Here is a 22,159-nt window from a genome sequence, read left to right as displayed (position 1 = left end):
TCTCTTCCAGATCGAGCGTCTGGTATGCCACGGGAGAAGTTCTCGGCTTGGGAGTTCCTGCCTCTGCCCAGGGCGACTTCTCAAGCCTGGTAGACTCTCCCCGCAGGCTAGCCATGAGACGCTCCAAGATATGCTGGTCTCCTACGGACTTAGACCATCTATTGAAAGGAGTGTTTAGAGCCTTCGAGGTCTTTAATTTTTTGGACTGGTGTCTGGGAGCTTTGAGCAGGAAGATCTCCCCGTCTGACAAGGAATCTTCCTTGCTCATAATGTCCTGCATGGACAAGGCCATACGAGACGGATCTAGTGAACTTGCGGCTTCGTTCGTATCCGGGGTCCTCAAGAAACGGGAGAACCTTTGCTCTTTCCTGTCAGCTGGAGTAACACCATGTCAGAGATCTGAACTCCTTTTTGCTCCCCTCTCAAAGTGCCTTTTTCCAGAGGACTTGATTAAGGAGATTGCTGCCTCTTTGATTCAGAAGGACACCCATGACCTGGTTGCGTCCTCTGCCCGCAAAGCCACCCCTTTGCCTTCCGTGTCAAGACCCAGGATGGACACTCCAGCGTCCAGATTCATTCCGCCCTTTCGTGTCAGAGCCTCCAGCAGAGGAGGTGCTCGTGCCGAAGGGAGACGTGGGAAGAAGAAAGGTACCAAGTCCTTTAAAGGCAGAGTCTGACTGCCTCCTTCTTCAGACAGCAGTGGGAGCCAGACTCAAGAACTTCTGGCAGACCTGGGAGGCAAGAGGCGCAGATGCACAATCTGTGAAGCTGCTCAGAGAAGGGTACAAGATCCCGTTTGTTCGCAAACCCCCTCTAGCAACGTGTCCCATCGATCTCTCTCCCAGGTACAGAGAGGAAGACAAGAGACGAGCTTTGAAGCAGGAGGTGTCTCTCTTACTAGAAAAGGGAGCGGTAGTCCGGGACCATCAATCCCCGGGCTTCTACAACCGTCTCTTCTTAGTGGTAAAGAAGACAGGAGGGTGGAGGCCGGTGCTAGACGTCAGTGCGCTGAATGTCTTTGTCACAAAGCAGACGTTCGCCATGGAGACCACAAAGTCTGTTCTAGCAGCGGTCAGAAAGGAAGACTGGATGATCTCTTTAGACCTAAGGGACGCATACTTTCACGTCCCCATCCACCCAGACTCCCAACCTTTTCTGAGATTTGTTTACGAAAAGGTTGTCTACCAATTTCAAGCCCTGTGCTTTGGCCTAAGCACAGCTCCTTTTGTGTTTACGAGGCTGATGAGGAATATAGCCAAATTCCTTCATTTAGCGGACATCAGAGCCTCCCTCTATTTGGACGACTGACTTCTAAGAGCCTCTTCCAGTCGTCGCTGTCTGGAGAATCTAAAGTGGACTCTAGATCTGATCAAGGAATTGGGTCTCCTGGTCAATATAGAAAAGTCTCAACTGGTCCCATCCCAAACTATTGTGTATTTAGGGATGGAGATTCACAGTCAAGCTTTTCGGGCTTTTCCGTCGGCCCCCAGAACAAGTCAAGCCCAGGTACGCATCCAGAACATGCTGAAGAAGGAACGATGTTCAGTCAGACAGTGGATGAGTCTGATAGGGACGCTATCATCCCTGGAACAGTTCGTTTCGTTAGGGAGACTACACCTCCGTCCCCTTCAATTTCACCTAGCTGTTTACTGGAAAAAGGACAAGATGCTAGAAGCGGTCTCGATCCCCATTTCCGAGAAGATGAAGTCGTCCCTGACTTGGTGGAAGGACAGTATCAGCCTCAGAGAGGGTCTGCCCCTGGCTGTTCAGACCCCCAACCACGTTCTCTTCTCGGACGCATCGGACACGGGCTGGGGTGCGACATTAGACGGTCGGGAATGCTCGGGAACTTGGAACTCGCATCAAAGAACGTTACATATCAACTGCAAGGAGCTACTGGCAGTTCATCTGGCCTTGAAAAGCTTCAAGTCCCTCCTTCAAGGCAAAGTGGTGGAGGTGAACTCGGACAACACCACGGCTTTGGCGTTGTACGAGATCGCAAGGGACCTCCTCACCTGGTCAAAAGATCTAAACCTTTCTCTAGTAACGAGGTTCATCCAAGGCAACTTGAATGTCATGGCAGATTGCCTCAGTCGGAAGGGACAAATCATTCCAACAGAATGGACCCTACACAAGGATGTGTGCAAGAGACTGTGGGCTACATGGGGCCAGCCTACCATAGATCTCTTCGCAACCTCGATGACCAAGAGGCTCCCAATATATTGCTCACCAATCCCGGACCCAGCAGCAGTTCATATAGATGCCTTTCTACTGGATTGGTCACATCTAGACCTTTATGCATTCCCCCCGTTCAAGATTGTCAACAAGGTACTGCAGAAGTTCGCCTCTCACGAAGGGACAAGGTTGACGTTAGTTGCTCCCCTCTGGCCCGCGAGAGAATGGTTCACCGAGGTACTTCAATGGCTAGTGGACGTTCCCAGAACTCTTCCTCTAAGGGTGGACCTTCTACGTCAGCCACACGTAAAGAAGGTACACCAAGGCCTCCACGCTCTTCGTCTGACTGCCTTCAGACTATCGAAAGACTCTCTAGAGCTAGAGGCTTTTCGAAGGAGGCAGCCAGGGCGATTGCTAGAGCAAGGAGGACATCCACTCTTAGAGTCTACCAGTCGAAGTGGGAAGTCTTCCGAAACTGGTGCAAGTCAGTATCAGTATCCTCGACCAGTACCTCTGTAACCCAAATAGCTGACTTCCTATTATACCTGAGGAAAGAAAGATCTCTTTCAGCTCCCACTATCAAAGGTTACAGAAGCATGTTGGCATCAGTCTTCCGTCACAGAGGCTTAGATCTTTCCAACAACAAAGATCTACAGGACCTCCTTAAGTCTTTTGAGACCACGAAGGAGCGTCGTTTGGCTACACCTGGTTGGAATTTAGACGTGGTACTAAGATTCCTTATGTCAGAAAGGTTCGAGCCACTACAATCAGCCTCCTTTAAAGATCTCACTTTAAAGACACTTTTCTTGGTTTGCTTGGCCACAGCTAAAAGAGTCAGTGAGATTCACGCCTTCAGCAGGAACATCGGATTTTCATCTGAAACGGCTACATGTTCTTTACAGCTTGGTTTTCTAGCCAAAAACGAGCTACCTTCTCGTCCTTGGCCGAAATCGTTCGATATTCCAAGCCTTTCAAATATGGTTGGAAATGAACTAGAAAGAGTCTTATGCCCTGTTAGAGCTCTTAAGTTCTATTTAAGACGAACTAAACCTTTACGAGGACAGTCAGAAGCTTTATGGTGTTCTATTAAGAAACCTTCTTTGCCTATGTCAAAGAATGCCTTATCTTATTATATCAGACTGTTGATACGAGAAGCTCATTCCCATCTGAGTGAGGAAGACCAAGCTTTGCTGAAGGTAAGGACACATGAAGTCAGAGCTGTCGCAACTTCAGTGGCCTTTAAACAAAATAGATCTCTGCAGAGTATAATGGACGCAACCTATTGGAGAAGCAAGTCAGTGTTCGCGTCTTTTTATCTTAAAGATGTCCAGTCTCTTTACGAGAACTGCTACACCCTGGGACCATTCGTAGCAGCGAGTGCAGTAGTGGGTGAGGGCTCAACCACTACATTCCCCTAATTCCATAACCTTTTTAATCTTTCTCTTGAAATGTTTTTTATTGTTGTTTTTGGGTTGTCCGGAAGGCTAAGAAGCCTTTCGCATCCTGGTTGATTTGGCGGGTGGTCAAATTCTTTCTTGAGAAGCGCCTAGATTAGAGGTTTTGATGAGGTCCTGTAGTATGGGTTGCAACCCTTGATACTTCAGCCCCTAGGGGTCGCTCAGCATCCTAAGAGGATCGCGAGGCTCCGTAAGGAAGACGTACTTAAAAAGGCAGAGTAATTGTTCAAGTCGACTTCCTTACCAGGTACTTATTTATTTTATGTTTGTTATTTTGAATAACTGCTAAAATGAAATAAAAAATCCTTAGCTCATAATAATGTAAACAATTATTGCTGGTCTCTACCCACCCCCCTGGGTGTGAATCAGCTTATATAATCACCGGCTAAGTTTAATATTGAAAAATGTTATTTTTATAATAAAATAAATTTTTGAATATACTTACCCGGTGATTATATATTAAAGGACCCTCCCTTCCTCCCCAATAGAGACCCAGTGGACCGAGGAGAAAATTGAGTTCTGTGTTTACATTGAGTACTGAGTACCTGCCCGACAGATGGCGCTGTTGATGTACACCCCCTACCTGCATAGCGATCGCTGGCGGATTTTGAACGTAGAGTTTTCTGTCGAGCAGCAGAGCTGCAGCTTATATAATCACCGGGTAAGTATATTCAAAAATTTATTTTATTATAAAAATAACATATTTTTATTCATTTCCTGTTTTCCACTGTAGCTTAATTTACAGTACAGTAGATTCTCTTCAATTTGATGTGGTTAATACACCTTCGTACCTAGTCTGGACTGGTTGTACTGTATTCTGTGCTCTGTTTTTTTTAAACATTGCACTCCCGTTGTATAATAGATTGTACCAATGGTTCTTTGCAGTACTGTATCCTTTTATACCCAGCTGGTTTGCTCTTAGTCTTTTACTTTTCTTCTGTTCCTTTTTTCTCTCAACCAAGCTGTTCAACTATTTAACCCTCATACCCCAAATGGCAATGTTCATGGCTTCAGATTCAAACTGTGAGCTTAATTGAGAACTTCTACTACACCGTCTGGGAAAGTTAGTTTAGCAGGATGGAGAATAATGATTGGCTGGCCATTTTCTATGCACTGATATTTCACGTATGACGGTGGTAATGATTGAGTGTCATCATTCCTTTATTTACCACGGAACAGTCCTTTTTTATCTTTCTTTTTTACCTTTTTTTTATCTACCCATCTATGGTGCATCTAGTTGCAAGGTGAAATTGGTAACTATTTTATCTATACAAATATTCCGTATTAAAAGTGAAATATCTTGCGAAACACTTCTTTACATTCCCTAGGGTAAATCTATATTCAAATGGATTTTTGACAACCAATTAATCTTTGAACTGCCACTGTCATGACCTTATATACCTTGCAACCGTATTCTGTGTATTATACATACATACATATACCAAGGCACTTCCCCCAATTTTGGGGGGTAGCCGACATCAACAAATGAAACAAAACAAAAAAGGGGATCTCTACTCTTTACGTTCCTCCAGCCCAACAAGGGACTCAACCGAGTTCAGCTGGTACTGCTAGGGTGCCACAGCCCACCCTCCCACATTATCCACCACAGATGAAGCTTCATAATGCTGAATCCCCTACTGCTGCTACCTCCGCGGTCATCTAAGGCATCGGAGGCAGCAGCAGGGCCTACCGGAACTGCGTTACAATCGCTCGCCATTCATTCCTATTTCTAGCACGCTCTCTTGCCTCTCTCACATCTATCCTCCTATCACCCAGAGCTTTCTTCACTCCATCCATCCACCCAAACCTTGGCCTTCCTCTTGTACTTCTCCCATCAACTCTTGCATTCATCACCTTCTTTAGCAGACAGCCATTTTCCATTCTCTCAACATGGCCAAACCACCTCAACACATTCATATCCACTCTAGCTGCTAACTCATTTCTTACACCCGTTCTTATTCTCACCACTTCGTTCCTAACCCTATCTACTCGAGATACACCAGCCATACTCCTTAGACACTTCTTCTCAAACACATTCAATTTCTGTCTCTCCGTCACTTTCATTCCCCACAACTCAGATCCATACATCACAGTTGGTACAATCACTTTCTCTATAGAACTCTTTTTACATTCATGCCCAACCCTCTATTTTTTACTATTCCCTTAACTGCCCCCAACACTTTGCAACCTTCATTCACTCTCTGACGTTTATCTGCTTCCACTCCACCATTTGCTGCAACAACAGACCCCAAGTACTTAAACTAATCCACTTCCTCAAGTAACTCTCCATTCAACATGACATTCAACCTTGCACCACCTTCCCTTCTCGTACATCTCATAACCTTACTCTTACCCACATTAACTCTCAACTTCCTTCTCTCACACACCCTTCCAAATTCTGTCACTAATCGGCCAAGCTTCTCTTCTGTGTCTGCAACCAGTACAGTATCATCCGCAATCAACAACTGATTTACCTCCCATTCATGGTCATTCTCGTCTACCAGTTTCAATCCTCGTCTAAGCACTCGAGCATTCACCTCTCTCACCACTCCATCGTCATACAAATTAAACAACCACGGTGACATCACACATCCCTGTCTCAGCCCCACTCTCACCGGAAACCAATCACTCACTTCATTTCCTATCCTAACACATGCTTTACTGCCTTTGTAGAAACTTTTCACTGCTTGCAACAACTTTCCACCAACTCCATATAACCTCATCACATTCCACATTGCTTCCCTATCAACTCTATCATACGCTTTCTCCAGATCCATAAACGCAACATACACCTCCCTACCTTTTGCTAAATATTTCTCGCATATCTGCCTTACTGTAAAAATCTGATTCATACAACCCCTACCTCTTCTAATACCACCCTGTACAGGTATTTCTAAGATTGCATTCTCTGTTTTATCCTTGATCCTATTAATCATTACTCTTCCATACACTTTTCCAACTACGCTTAACAAACTAATACCTCTTGAATTACAACACTCATGCACATCTCCCTTACCCTTATATAGTGGTACAATACATGCACAAACCCAATCTACTGGTACCATTGACAACACAATGTGTATTATGTTAATTAAATTTACTTTCATTGAAACAAAAAAACAATCTCTCTCTCTCTCTCTCTCTCTCTGTGTGTGTGTGCAATCATATCTTCTGCTGTTGTAAACACCACCAGGGTAATTATGGTATATTCTTACTCAGATGACTTTTAGTTTAGTTACTACCTAGAAAAAATTTCCATCTAGGTTCCTCTGGTGAGACCTTGCTCGAATGCAAACAATCTTAGTGAAGCACTAAATTTATTTGTTCCTATAAACGTCGACCTGTTTATTAATGTCTCCCCAGGCCTTCCGTATCATAACCTGTCAATGGCTATCATAATTTCCCCTATGAAATTATATTTATAGGTCTTAAAATTTGCTGTTTTCAATCTCGTTACTTTATGAATTGATGGATTGTGTAAGTCAAAAACATATTTCTATTCAAATATGTCATATTTTCTGTTGTAAGGCTGCCTTTTAATACCTTATGCAGCATCAAAAGTTGACAAATTAGAGGGTAAGTGTTTTGGGTTATAGTGCTTTTATATTGTTTTTAGGAAATTGTAAGCTTCTTAAAATGACATGTACTAAGAGAAAATCAGGAGCTAATTCTTAGATACACTTCATTCCTTCGTTCGGTAACATCACTCCACTTTATGTGAGACACAGGCTCTTGTGTTGGCAGCCCATCAGAGTTGTACTTTCTACAAACAATATCAGGCGTGAAAATCTAAACGAGGGGTGATGAAAAATAATGCTTGGTCAGCATGGCAACGGCTCTTGTAGCCCACAAGAGAGGTAACTCTAGTAAGTGGTAAAACAATATGATGATGAGATGAGTGCATGCCATCTCCATTGAGAAATGACTGTAACAGAGGGAGTCCAGAGTTCAAAGTCTTCGGGTGCTGGCAGCCGCAGTTCACTGCACCTTTACCTATTCCTCTTCGTTCTTCGAGAAGTTGTTTTCTATCTTTTACCAGAGCACCAGAGAGGGAATAACCTTGTACCTATGGTGATTGGATACACTTATCATTCATAATATTTAAGTTAGGTTTATTGTCCTGTAAGTACTGTATATACAAAATGTATGATTTTTGTATATTAGATTAGTCTGCTACTTTTGTTTCAATTTTTTTATCTATTTTTTTTTGTCATAAATGGTAAGGATTTTAATACTATTTTGTCAAACAATGTGACTGCCTTGTATGACTTTCATATTGATTGCCTTTTTCTTACCAGTATTTGATAAAGATTGTTTATATGTATGAACTCATGCATATAAGATACAGGCAAATTTCATGAAACCTTAGGATTTTGAGTAATGCAAAGTTCAATACAGTATAAGGTAAAAACATCTTTAATAACTATAGCAGTTTACTTTTCTGCATTGCAACAATATAGAAAAGTTCTGGATGTTTTAAGTTAACATTGCTCATTACCAGTAATTATTTTTGGGGGGTATTTTATTAAATGACTTTTGCTTTTCTGAAATTTTTGCTTCAAATTATAAAGGAATGATTCTGACATAATTTTTTTGTACCTTCTCTTAAAGGCTTCTTCTCTTCCGACACAGATTCATATTAGCGGTGGCCGTAATGTCATGTCGGTAAACTATGGAGAGTCTGACTATGTACAAGCTATGCCACCAGGTAAGTGTGATTAGGAACTTCGTTTTGAGTTACTTTCTACATATAATTTAGTATACTATAATTTTTTTTTTTGCTTTTTTTCATAAGATGGTCTGTATTTATTATTCTTATAAGCTTGAAGTAGATTTATATATTTTTATATATACAGTATAAGGATTGATTAAATATAAAGTTCCAGAAAAGCATATAAGCAATGATCTTTGGCAATAAAGCTGAAAGTAGTTTATATTTACACCTTTGTGTTAGTAGGATATCTCGAGAATTAGGAAATAGGGTTTGATGATATTTGGCCAATTTATTTCTTAACCCTTTGTAGGTAGTAGGTTGGCCAGGGCACCAGCCACCCGTTGAGATACTACCGCTAGAGAGTTATGGGGTCTTTTGACTGGCCAGACAGTACTACATTGGATCCTCCTCTCTGGTTACGGTTCATTTTCCCTTTGCCTACATACACACTGAATAGTCTGGCATATTCTTTACATATTCTCCTCTATCCTCATACACCTGACAACACAGATTACCAAACAATTCTTCATCACCCAGGGGGTTACTGCACTGTAATTGTTCAGTGCCACTTTCCTCTTGGTAAGGGTAGAAGAGACTCTTTAGCTATGGTAAGCAGCTCTTCTAGGAGAAGGACACTCCAAAATCAAACCACTGTTCTCTAGTCTTGGGTAGTGCCATAGCCTCTGTACCATGGCCTTTCACTGTCTTGGGTTAGAGTTCTCTTGCTTGAGGGTACACTTGAGCACACTCTCCTATCTTATTTCTCTTCCTCTTGTTTTGTTAAAGTTTTTACAGTTTATATAGGAGATATTTATTGTTGTTACTCTTCTTAGAATATTTTATTTTCCTTTTTTCCTTTCCGCACTGAGCTATTTTCCCTGTTGGAGCCCCTGGGCTTATAGCATACTGCTTTTCCAACTAGAGTTGTAGCTTAGTAAGTAATAATAATAATAATACCCCCAAGGTAAGGTTAAATTTCGAGCACATTTTACTACATATTTTTTTTAAATTGCTCTAACAGCCTTAATTTTTGTCATAGAGAGGTCAGGTTGGTCTCATTCTTTTGAAAAATGCCTGAAGTTTCTCATAAAGTTATCAAAAATATGCAAAAACATGTAAATAACAGTGTTTTGCAAGAACGGACCGGTACGTCCTTTTGGGGCGAAAGGGATAAGATATTTATAACTTTTGAAGAGAAACAGATTTAAAAGTGTTCAACTTTGCTGCTGTTGAAATAATCTACTCTCAGAAATTCTTTCAAAAGATCACTTAACGGATATTTGTCAACGTTCATCAAAGTCTACCCTCCAGTTTTGGAGATGTCCTGCTAACACAGATTAGCACATGACAAAGATTTTTGGCTTTTATACGTACTTTATAATTGGCTAGATATTTCATTGGTTATAGCTACCCACATAATCTGAATCGCCTTAGCAGAGATCCAGTGATTACTGTTGATTTCTAAAGAGGTTGATATTGTGTAAATTAATTTTATATCCATAATGAGAAGGGCTGTATATAATATATATTTTTATTTATTTTTTTACCAGCCTCTTGTTGATAAAGGTGAAATGATTATGCTACAAGAAATACAATACAATACAAAAGTCTATTTCAAAACAGTTTCTTAATACTTTTTTGACACTTAACCCCATGAAGAGATACCCTGGAGTAAACATGTTTGATGAGAATGAACTTAGCTGCTTTTTGGACGCAAGTCATATCAGCTTGATAGTTTATGTCTGGATGAAGAGGTAAGATAAGTCAAAATGAGTGAGAAAAATGATAATGTTAGATAAGTATTGGTATGTGAAAATGAATGCTAGAAATCTTTGTGTCAACCATATAGGAGTCTGATGTTGTGACTGTTGCCTGCTTAGTTTACCTAATACAATATAGTATTAGTAATGATAATGTTAAAAGGAAAGTCATTGATGCATAGGATAGGTAAAGTGAGGAATGTAATATGTAGAAATTTTGTGGTTGTGGAGAAAAGTTCCAAGGGAAGTAGAAATTTGGGTGTATGTTGTTTGTTAGATTTAAGTACTGTATATTTCTTAATTGCAAAAGGAAAAGGGTGGATTACGTAGTTGTAAATTATATGTACAAAATATGAAATTTAAAAAAGTTAGAAATGTGCACAGTTATGGAAAGAAGTCATTGAAAAGGTATCATATGCAAAGAAACAGGAATACTGTGTTTTTATGAGATTTAGATTTGAGAGAATGGAATAGAAGATAGGTTGATAAAAAGGTAATAATTCATAGATCTTGTGAGGAAGAAGTTGCAGAGATACTGTAATGTGATGGTTGTAATATGTAGGATTAAAAGTGTGCATAATTTAAACAGTCAAGCAGTGCAATTTAGTTTATTTTTTACCATGTTGATGAATCGTCTGGTCTGAGATTATGAATTGCCTGATGCTGTGAAAAATAATTTCTGAGGGAATCTGCGAGAGTAAATATATAATTGTACCGTAACTGAAATACAAACCACGCTATTTACATAGGGTAATTACTTCGGCATTGCTGAATGACGAGCCATTAGAATTTTAACGAGGGTTTACTACCCTACCGCTAGTTAGCGGGGGGTAGGGAGAGGTAGCTTGCTTACCCCCCCCCCCCCCCCTCACACCCACTAGTGAATGCTTCACTTTGCTTTTGGCTCGGGTGGCGATCAGACCTGTCTGCGCTCACCCTCTCTTGACTGCCATTAATCTGTTTTGCTTTATCTTTTCCTACAGTGTGTGTTTGATGTTGGCCTCTATTATTGAATATGCGTACGTGTCCTGGATTACCTGGACGCCCTTGTGGGACTTTTATGTCGGTGGTCGACACTGATCCCCACACCTTGTGTCCTCATTGTAGGGGCCAACGGTGTGATAGCGGTAATGTATGTATTGAATGTAGGGAGTGGTCTACCTCCCAGTGGGAGAGGTTTGCCCGGCGTTGGAAGAAAAAGTCTAAAAGGGATATTTCTCCTTCAGAGCTTTCTTTGAAGAGAGAAAATTCCAAGACTTCTTCTTCCGTAGCCCTTTCCCCCTCCGAAGCTCCCACTCAATCGGTCTTTTCCGAGAGGCCGGCAAGTGGTAGCGTAGACCGTATTGCTGTTGACCGATCCCGGGGTGCGGGAGTGGTAGTTGCCTCCCATAGCGAGGCAACTGCCCCTCCTCCCCCGGAGGAGGATATAAATATTGATTGGTCTGTTAATAACAATGTTTTCAATATTAATCTTACCCGATAATCATGTAGCTGTCAACTCTGTTGCCGACAGAAATCTACGGTCGGGATACGCCAGCGATCGCTATACAGGTGGGGGTGAACACCACAGCGCCATCTGTGGTCAGGTACTCCAGTACTTCTTGTCAACACCACCTCAATTTTTCCTCTGTCGTGCCTCCGGCTAGACCTACATGGATACGCTGTTGATTCTGGAGTTATTGCTCACGATTTGGTGATGTATTTGCTCTAGAGTTTAGCCTTCGCTATTCAGGAAGCTTTATCATTAGCTTAGCAAGTTTTTGGAATTAATTTGATTTAATTTTTTATTTAATTTTGGTGACGAAGAGAGTATGAACTCTCTTTCACTTTTAATGGCCGACCCTTCCCTTAGACGGAAGTGTTGGTGTCGAAGAGAGTATAGACTCTCTTTCTTAAATAGGCCTCTTCGATTAACTTCCTTTTATTATAAACTTATTAAAATTAATTTTTATATTTGTTTATATTCGACCTTTCCTAATAGTAGGCGGTCTTTTCTTGGAACCGAAGTTAATTAACATTGAGCCCGTCATTTCGTTTTTACCTGTTAACATATTATGCTATTTTAATGTTTTTGAAAGAATTTCTTTGATAGTCTCGTACTGTTTTCAAAGTTGAACTAACGTTTTGTTTTGTCTCTGCAGTTGTTGACGTTCAGAACGTTCAACTTGCGCTCTATCGTTACGATAGAGAGAGAGTATTCACGGTGTCACGTTGCAGTAAGAGTAGAACGATTCTATCGTTTTGTTCATTCTTTCTTAGCTTAAATGGTTTTAATTCTAATAAAGGAACTTTTTATTTGGGAAATCTTTCAGTTTTTTTTTTTTTTCCCTTTAACAATAATATGTTTTAACGATATATATAATTGGGCTCATCTCTCAGGTTCTAAGTCAAGAGAGAGAGAGAGAGAGAGAGAGAGAGACGGAGGGAGAGAGAGGAGGATAAACGTTTCGTTCAAGCGGGTAACGTTGTTATCGTTTTTGCTCTTCTCCCTAGTCTCTTTAGGGGAAGAAGGTAAACGTTTCTAGAGTTTTATTCTTGTTCTCAGGCTTTATGCGGTGAGAGATTTTAAACGTAGTTTATTTGATCTAGTGTTTAGTCTCTTTTCCAGCCACTGAATTATTTATCTTTCATTATGTTTTTCTGTTACATTGTAATACTGTTTTCGCAATTACTAACTTTTAATGAAGGATAGAATTGCGTGTTTCAGGTACAAACCACTTAAAGTTTCGAGTTCAGTGAAATAAGTGCAAACAGAAAATCAAAAGTGATAAAGTGATAAGCGCAAAGTGTTACAGTGTTGCGTTCGAGGGTTCGTCTGTTCGTGCCAGTTGTTCGCCTAGTCTGGGACCTCTTACAAGCTCCCAAGCAGGGGAGAAGTAACGTCGAAGGGCTTATGGGTTTATCAGGCCTTGATCGACGAACAGACGTTTCCCTCCGTGGTTTCGGGTGTAACCAACTCACGTAGCCGACGTGATCACCCCACCCACACAAAGACGAGAGAGCCCTTTTATTCCTCGTCTGCGGAAGAGGTTTCTCGCAGAAACCATGGACCAAATCTTGCAGCTTTTAAGTGCAAGTCGGTCCCTTCCGCGCAAGTCCAACTCCTAGGTGGTGCCATTAGCACTGGGTCAGTTCGGACTTGCTGCAGTACGACAACTGCACACCTCCCAGAGAGGCAAGGTGGTATCGCAACAGGCAGTAACTCCGTCTGTTGCCGCACCAGCTGTTTTAGACCCTCAGTCTCAACGGACAGTAGCTCCGTTTGTTGTTGTCTTTCTTAAACTCTAGTGGTCTATGCTGCAGACAATGCAGTCTCAGCTTGCGGTGTTGATGCAGGAGTTTCAGGCAGAGAAGGTTAGCACACCTCCTCCTGCGAGCGCTCCTCCACCTCTGCGCAGTCCACCCTGCCAGACGTATGATGTTGAGGCTCCTCCTGCCTCCATGCGTGAGCTGCCGCATTGGGAGTTGCCAGGTACCAGCGCTATGCAGCAACCTCCACTTTCCTTGAGGCAGGAGCCTCATGCTATGCGGCAACCGCCTCAACTCTTGAGGCAAGAGCCTCAACTCTTGAGGCAAGAACCTCAACTCTTGAGGCAAGAGCCTCAACTCTTGAGGCAAGAACCTCAACTCTTGAGGCAAGAGCCTCAACTCTTGAGGCAAGAACCTCAACTCTTGAGGCAAGAGCCTCAACTCTTGAGGCAAGAACCTCAACTCTTGAGGCAAGAACCTCAACTCTTGAGGCAAGAACCTCAACTCTTGAGGCAAGAACCTCAACTCTTGAGGCAAGAACCTCAACTCTTGAGGCAAGAGCCTCAACTCTTGAGGCAAGAACCTCAACTCTTGAGGCAAGAACCTCAACTCTTGAGGCAAGAGCCTCAACTCTTGAGGCAAGAGCCTCTCTCTGCGCAGCCACCTCCTCAACCCTTGAGGCAGACGCAACTCTTGAGGCAGGAACCTCATGCTATGAGGCAGCCGCCTCAACGCATGCAGCAACCGCATTCTTCACAGCATGAGCCTCTCTCTGCGCAGCTACCTCCTCAACCCTTGAGGCAGACGCAACTCTTGAGGCAGGAACCTCACAGGAGCCTCATGCTATGCGGCATCCTCCTCAAACCATGAGGCAGGAGCCTCATGCTATGCGGCATCCTCCTCAACCCATGAGGCAGGAGCCTCATGCTATGCGGCAACCTCCTCTACCCATGAGGCAGCCTCATGCTATGCGGCATCCTCCTCAACCCATGAGGCAGGAGCCTCATGCTATGCGGCATCCTCCTCAACCCATGAGGCAGGAGTCTCATGCTATGAGGAGCCTCATGCTATGCGGCATCCTCCTCAAACCATGAGGCAGGAGCCTCATGCTATGCAGCAACCGCCTCAACCCATGAGGCAGGAGCCTCATACTATGCGGCATCCTCCTCAACGCATGCGGCATGAGCCTCATCCCTTGCAGCATGAGCCTCATCCCATGCAGCATGAGCCTCATACCATGCAGCATGAGCCTCATCCCATGCAGCATGAGCCTCATCCCATGCAGCATAAGCCGCACGCCATGCAACATGCTCTGCTTACCTTACAGCATGCTCTACATACAGCATGCTCTGCATACAGCATGCTCTGCATACCTTACCGCATGCTCCTCAGTCACACATCTTTGGTTGTTGCCAACTCACTAGACTGTCAAGCAGTTTCATAACGTTGCCTTCTAGTCTGCTGCTTTTGCACCAGTGAAACCCTCACTGAGAGAACTTAGCTTTTCTCGGATATGGTTCCTGTAGATGAGAAAGTGCTATTCTCCCTCCTTCTGATATTCCCTTGAGGACTCTGTCATTTGGAGAGGAGCCTTTAGCTGCTTAGCCTCCTATGGACTTTTATTTAAGCATAACATGCTTCCAGGGAGGGTAATGGTTCCACTTCAGTCGCTAACCCCGTCTGTTACCACACCTGCTCCCATAGACCTTGAGCTTTGTTGCAAGACATGCAGTCCAAGCTTAGTCCTTGTTAGAGGATTTTTTGTTTACGGAGTCAGTGTGTCACTGGGAAGACGTTCAACAACCAGCAGAAGTGACTTGTTGTGACGCAGTGCGGCAACCTCAGCAACCCGATAAGGAGTTGTCTGTACGACCCAGACAGTCTAGACAGCTTCGGGTTGTCGCTGTACTTCCTCGCTTCCCCATGGTTGACAGTTCACAGACTGTGCAGCAGTACCATGATCTTGTGTCCGGCTCCGTCAGACGACTAGCTTTTAAGAGCTCCCACAAGTCGTCGCTGTCTGGAGATTCTCAGATGGACTATGGATCTGACCAAGGAACTGGGCCTCCTGGTCAATTTTGAGGAGTCCCAGCTCGTCCCATCCCAGACCATTGTCTACCTGGGTATGGATCTTCAGAGTCGAGCTTTTCGGGCTTTTCCGTCGGCCCCAAGGATCTACTAAGCCCTAGATTGCATCCAGAGCATGCTGAGAAGGAACCGATGCTCAGTCAGGTAGTGGATGAGTCTAACAGGGAGACTTTCATCGCTGGCCCTGTTCATCGAGTTAGGGAGACGCCACCTCCGCCCCCTTCAGTATCATCTAGCGGCTCACTGGATAAAGGACATGACGCTAGAGACGATCTCAGTTCCTGTTTCCGAAGAGAGGAGGTCTACTCTCACATGGTGAAAGAACAGCTTTCTTCTCAAGGAAGTCTACCTTTGGCTGTTCAGAAACCCGACCGCCGTCTCTTCTCTGACGCATCAGACACGGGCTGGGGTGCGACTTTGGACGGACAGGAATGCTCGGGAACATGGAATCAGGAGCTAAGGACACTTCACATCTATTGCAAGGAGCTGTTGGCGGTTCATCTGGCCTTGATAAACTTCAAGTCCCTCCAGCTTAACAAGGTGGTGGAGGTGGACTCTGACAACACCACAGCCTTGGCTTACATCTCCAAGCAGGGAGGGACTCATTCGTGGAAGTTGTTCTAGATCGCAAGGGACCTCCTCATCTGGTTAAAAGATCGAAAGCTCACGCTGGTAACGAGGTTCATTCAGGGCGATATGAATGTCATGGCAGATCGCCTTAGCCGGAAGGGTCAGGTCATCCCCACAGAGTGGACCCTTCACAAGAATGTTTGCAGCAGACTTTGGGCCCTGTGGGGTCAGCCAACCATAGATCTGTTCGCTACCTCGATAACCTAGAGGCTCCCGTTGTATTGTTCTCCGATTCCAGACCCAGCAGCAGTTCACGTGGATGCTTTTCTGCTGGATTGGTCCCATCTCGACCTGTATGCATTCCCGCCGTTCAAGATTGTCAACAGGGTACTTCAGAAGTTCGCCTCTCGCAAAGGGACACGGTTGACGTTGGTTGGCTCCGCTCTGGCCCGCGAGAGAATGGTTCATAGAGGTACTGCAATGGCTGGTCGACATTCCCAGGACTCTTCCTCTAGGAGTGGACCTTCTACGTCTACCTCACGTAAAGAAGGTACATCTAAACCTCCACGCTCTTCGTCTGACTGCCTTCAGACTTTCGAAAGACTCTCAAGAGCTAGGGGCTTTTCGAAGGAGGCAGCCAGAGCGATTGCCAGAGCAAGGAGGACATCCACTCTCAGAGTCTATCAGTCTAAAGGGGAAGTCTTCCGAAGCTGGTACAAGGCCAATGCAGTTTCCTCATCCAGTACCACTGTAACCCAGATTGCTGACTTCCTGTTACATCTAAGGAACGTAAGATCCCTTTCAGCTCCTACGATTAAGGGTTACAGAAGTATGTTGGCAGCGGTTTTCCGCCACAGAGGCTTGGATCTTTCCACCAACAAAGATCTACAGGACCTCCTTAGGTCTTTTGAGACCTCAAAGGAACGTCGGTTGTCCACTCCAGGCTGGAATCTAGACGTGGTCCTAAGGTTCCTTATGTCATCAAGATTTGAACCTCTCCAATCAGCCTCTTTTAAGGACCTCACATTAAAAACTCTTTTCCTCGTGTGCTTGACAACAGCTAAAAGAGTAAGTGAGATCCACGCCTTCAGCAGGAACATAGTTTTCACATCTGAAACGGCTACATGTTCCTTGCAGCTCGGTTTTTTGCTAAAACGAGCTTCCTTCACGTCCTTGGCCTAAGTCGTTCGAGATCCCAAGCCTATCCAACTTGGTGGGGGACGAACTGGAGAGAGTACTTTGCCCAGTTAGAGCTCTTAGGTACTATCTAAAAAGGTCATAACCTTTACGAGGACAATCAGAAGCCTTATGGTGTGCTATCAAGAAGCCTTCTCTTCCAAGGTCTAAGAACTCAGTTTCTTACCTATTCAGGCTCCTGATTAGGGAAGCACATTCTCATCTGAAGGAAGAAGACCTTGCTTTGCTGAAGGTAAGGACACATGAAGTGAGAGCTGTGGCTACTTCAGTGGCCCTCAAACAGAACCGTTCTCTGCAGAGTGTTATGGATGCAACCTATTGGAGAAGCAAGTCAGTGTTCGCATCATTCTATCTCAAAGATGTCCAGTCTCTTTACGAGAACTGCTACACCCTGGGACCATTCGTAGCAACGAATGCAGTAGTAGGCGGGGGCTCAGCCACTACATTCCCATAATCCCATAACCTTTTTAACCTTTCTCTTGAATACTTTTTATGGGTTGTACGGTCGGCTAAGAAGCCTTCCACATCCTTGTTGATTTGGCGGGTGGTCAATTCTTTCTTGAGAAGCGCCGAGGTTAAAGGTTGTGATGAGGTCCTTTAGTATGGGTTGCAGCCCTTTATACTTCAGCACCTAAGAGTCGTTCAGCATCCTAAGAGGACCGCTACGCTCAGTAAGGAAGACGTACTTAATAAAGGCAGAGTAATGGTTCAAGTCGTCTTCCTTACCAGGTACTTATTTATTTTATGTTATTTTTGAATAACTAATAAAATAAAATACGGGATACTTAGCTTCTTTGTTAACATGTATGCTGGTCTCCACCCACCACCCTGGGTGTGAATCAGCTACATGATTATCGGGTAAGATTAATATTGAAAAATGTTATTTTCATTAGTAAAATAAATTTTTGAATATACTTACCCGATAATCATGATTTAATTGACCCACCCTTCCTCCCCATAGAGAACCAGTGGACCGAGGAAAAAATTGAGGTGGTGTTGACAAGAAGTACTGGAGTACCTGACCACAGATGGCGCTGTGGTGTTCACCCCCACCTGTATAGCGATCGCTGGCGTGTCCCGACCGTAGATTTCTGTCGGCAACAGAGTTGACAGCTACATGATTATCGGGTAAGTATATTCAAAAATTTATTTTACTAATGAAAATAACATATTTTTTAAATATTTAACTTAGCCGGTGAATATATAATAGCTGAGCCTCCGGCGGCTCGACAGAAAAACACAAAAACTCGCGAGCGATCGCTATGAAGGTTGCGGGTGTGCCCACTAGCGCCAACTATCGGCCAGATACCACATATACATGTAAACAGACTCAATTCTTCTCTGTCGGTCTGAACGGCAAGACGTACCATTACTCGCTGTTAACCTGGAGTTTTTCAACAGTCTTGGTGAAGTACTTCCTTTTGGTTTGAGCTTTCGCAGTGCAGGTGTTTTATCTTCAACTTGAATCTTGAACTCTTTTTTGGATAGATTTAATTGTTGATGACTTTGGATTGTTTTTTGGACTTTCTTTGACTTTTAAAAATGGCCGACCCTTCCCTTAGTACGGAAGTGTGTTTTAGGCTTTTAGCAATTATCTTATCACGTTATAAATTGTTGTTGTTAATTATAGATTTTCCTCTATATATTTTATATCTCAACCGCCTTTATTAGGCCTCTTCGATTAGCTTTCCATTTATAATAAACATCAAGATAAATTTTAATGATTTGTTTATATGCGACCTTACCTATTCCTCCCCTAATCCGAGAGTAGGCGGTCCTAACTTGGAAACCGAAGTTAAACAACGTTGAGCCCTTTCAATCGTAAATAACTTTTACAGAGCAAATGATTTAAAACTTATTAAATGAATATTTTTGTTGTAGATATTTCATGAAAGATTTTCTTTGAATAGTCTTCGTACTGTTTCAAAGATGAACTAACGTTTGGTTTATTTATGCTACGCAGTTTGCGCTCTATCGTTACGATAGAGAGAGAGAGAATCACGGTTTCACTTTGCAGAAAGAGTAAATCGATTCTGACGTTTTGTTCATTCTTCTTTCAAACGTAAATGTTTTAAATACTAATTTAAAGGAACTTGTTAATTTTCAATTTCTTAGTCCTTTCAGTTTTTTCCTTTGGTCAAATAACCTGTTTATTGACGAAAGGTGAGTGGGCTTTTCTCTTCGGTGTGAAATCAAGAGAAAGAGAGAGAGAGAGAGAGAGAGAGAGGAAGAGAGAACGTTCCGATCTTTATTCTCATCCCAAGCGAGTAACGTTGTTCTCGAGTCAGTTTTTTACTCTCGTCCCAAGTCTCTGTACGGGGAGAAAGGATAAAACGTTTTTAGTTTTTATTCTCGTCCCAAGGCATTGTACGGTGAGAGATTGAAAACGTAGTTTTGAATGAACTAGTGTTTAGTCTCCTTCCCAGTCACTGATCTTTTTATCTTAATACAGTATATGTTTACTGTTTTTTGCTTGTATTAATGTGCTTACATTATACGACTTATTTCGCAATTATAACCTTTTGATGTAGGGTAGAATTGCATGCTTTAGGTAGAAATCAGTTTTATTCATGCCTAATGTGAATTGTTGAAAAATTCGATTTCAGTGAAGTAAGTGCAAAACAGAAAATCGTAGTGATAAAGTGATAATTGCGCAAAGTGTTATCAGTGTTGCGACCGAGGGTTCGTCTGTTCGTGCCTGTCGTTTGCCTAGTCCGGGACCTCTTGCAAGCTCCCAAGCCCAGGGGAGAAGTAATGTCGTACGACTTATGGGTTCGAGAGGCCTTAATCAGCGAACAGACGTTCCCTCTATGGTTTCAGGCGTGTCTCATCAAGACCGCCCCTACCATAAGACGAGCGAGACGATTTTCTCCTCGTCATCCGAAGGCTTTTCGCGTAAGAAACCGTGGAGCAAGGTTTCGAGGCCCTTTAAGCGAAAGTCAGTCCCTTTAGGACAGGTCCAGCGTCCTGGTTATAGCCATTAGGACAGCTCTGACCCTATGCAGTCATCGGAAGACTGCTCGCCTCCTAAAGAAAAGCGTAACACAGGCTCCGAGAGTCTTTTTGTAGGCAAGGTTTTGCAGTCACAGACGTTACCCTAGTCTCTTACCGCACCCATTCCCGTTGATCCTAAATGGGTTGTACTGCAAGACATGCAGAATAAGCTTGCCTCTCTTATGGAGGACTATTCTGCTGAGCAGGTTCACGATGATCCTCGCCGCTTAGCTGATCGAGATCCTGGCCATCAGCCGCCCAAACGAGCCTTTGCTCGTCCTGTTGACATTGACGTTACAAAGTCACGTCAATCATGTTTTGTAGAGCCTCACTCGATGCAGTCCCGTGTTGACTCTCAGCCGCTTGCGGACGTTCAGCCGCTGCCGCTTGCTCTTGTTGACGTTCAGGACGTTCGCCAACCAGCATAGTTGACTTGTTTTGACGTTGAGCGTCAAGCACCGCAGTCAAGAGTTGTTTTGACTGCTCAGTCTAGGCAGTCAAGGCAGTCTCGAGTTGACGTCGAGCGTCCTCCCGCACCTGTTGTTGTTGCTGGTCAGTCCTTTAAGCAGTTACATGACATAGCGTCCTTGACTGCTACTGTTGCTCCTTTGCGTGTGGACTCTGCTTGTCAAGCATTGCCACCACGGCAGGTCTCTCCCTTGCTTGAGACTCGGCAATTGTCGGACAAGGTTCCTTCAGATGAGGAAGTTGCTGATCCCCCTCCTACTGATATTCCCTTGAGGACTCTGTCAGACGGAGAGGAGCCTAAAGCTGCTCAGCCCTCTATGGACTTTAAATAAATCATGCTGATTTTTAAGGATCTTTGTCCGGATCTTTTTGTAACTGCTGCTCCTCGTTCGCCTAAACGTCAGAGTTTACACTAGGCCTAGCTACTTCGAAGCCGTTGTTTTCTAAGCTAGTGCTCTCTCGCTCTTCTAAGAGAGCTTTACGTTTGCTAGGCGATTGGTTAATCACCAGGAGGAGTTTGGGGGAGACAGCCTTTGCTTTCCCTACTTTTAAGCTGGCTTATAGAGCGAGTCTGGTATGACACGGGAGAAGTTCTCGGCTTGGGTGTTCCTGCCTCTGCCCAGATAGACTTCTCAAACCTCATAGACTCTCCCTGGCGCCTGGCCATGAGACGCTCCAAGATTTTATGGTCGGCTTCAGAGCTAGACCATCTCCTGTTAGGAGTTTTTTCGAGCGTTTGAAGTTTTGCTGTACAATTATGTCATGCATAAACAAGGCTATCAGGGATGGCTCCAATATTCTGACAGCCACGTTCTCTGCAGGAACAAGTCTATCAGGGATGGCTCCAATGATCTAGCAGCCACGTTCACTGCAGGAGTACGCAAGAGGCAAGTGCGCTCAAGGTGTTCATTGTCAAGACAAACTTCATGATGAAGTCTACCAGGCTGTCTTGACAGCATTAATGGAAGGCGACTGGATGGTCTCTCTCGACCTTCAGGATGCATACTTCCACATTCCTATACACCCGGATTCCCAACTGTTTCTGAGGTTTGTTTACAGGAATGTGGGGTTCCAGTTTCGAGCCCTGTGCTTTGGCCTCAGTCCTGTTCCTCTCGTGTTTACGAGGCTCATGAGGAATGTGGCAAAATTCCTCCATCTATCGGGAATCCGAGCCTCCCTGTACTTGGACGACTGGCTTCTCAGAGCATCGTCCAGTCTTCGCTGTCTGCAGGATCTACATTGGACGTTGAGTCTGGCCAGGGAGTTGGGACTTTTGGTCAACCTAGAAAAGTCCCAACTGATCCCATCCCAGATTATTCTATATTTTGGGATGGAGATTCGCAGTCCAGTTTTTTCGGGCTTTTCCGTCTGCCACCCGAATAGAACAAGCCCTGCTCAAAGTCCAACTAATGCTGAAAAGAGAACGTTTGTTCAGTCAGGAGTTGGAACAGTCTCGTAGGGACTCTCTCATCCCCGGAGCAGTTTGT

At 43.8% G+C, this 22,159-nt stretch overlaps 1 protein-coding gene across 1 annotated transcript in view; it reads left to right on the top strand.

The window, feature by feature from the left end:
* Positions 1-22,159, top strand: part of LOC137642877 (uncharacterized) — an 86,310-nt gene that overhangs the window by 32,143 nt on the left and 32,008 nt on the right. The window contains exon 5 of the mRNA XM_068375745.1: positions 8,265-8,340. Coding sequence (XP_068231846.1) covers positions 8,265-8,340 — 76 coding nt within the window. The remainder of the gene's footprint in view (positions 1-8,264; positions 8,341-22,159) is intronic.

This window comes from Palaemon carinicauda, chromosome 6 (assembly GCF_036898095.1).
Source record: "Palaemon carinicauda isolate YSFRI2023 chromosome 6, ASM3689809v2, whole genome shotgun sequence".
Classification (NCBI taxonomy): Eukaryota; Metazoa; Arthropoda; class Malacostraca; order Decapoda; family Palaemonidae; genus Palaemon; species Palaemon carinicauda.
The sequence above is the reverse complement of the archived record's forward strand: the minus strand, read 5'-3'. Positions and strand labels throughout refer to the sequence as shown.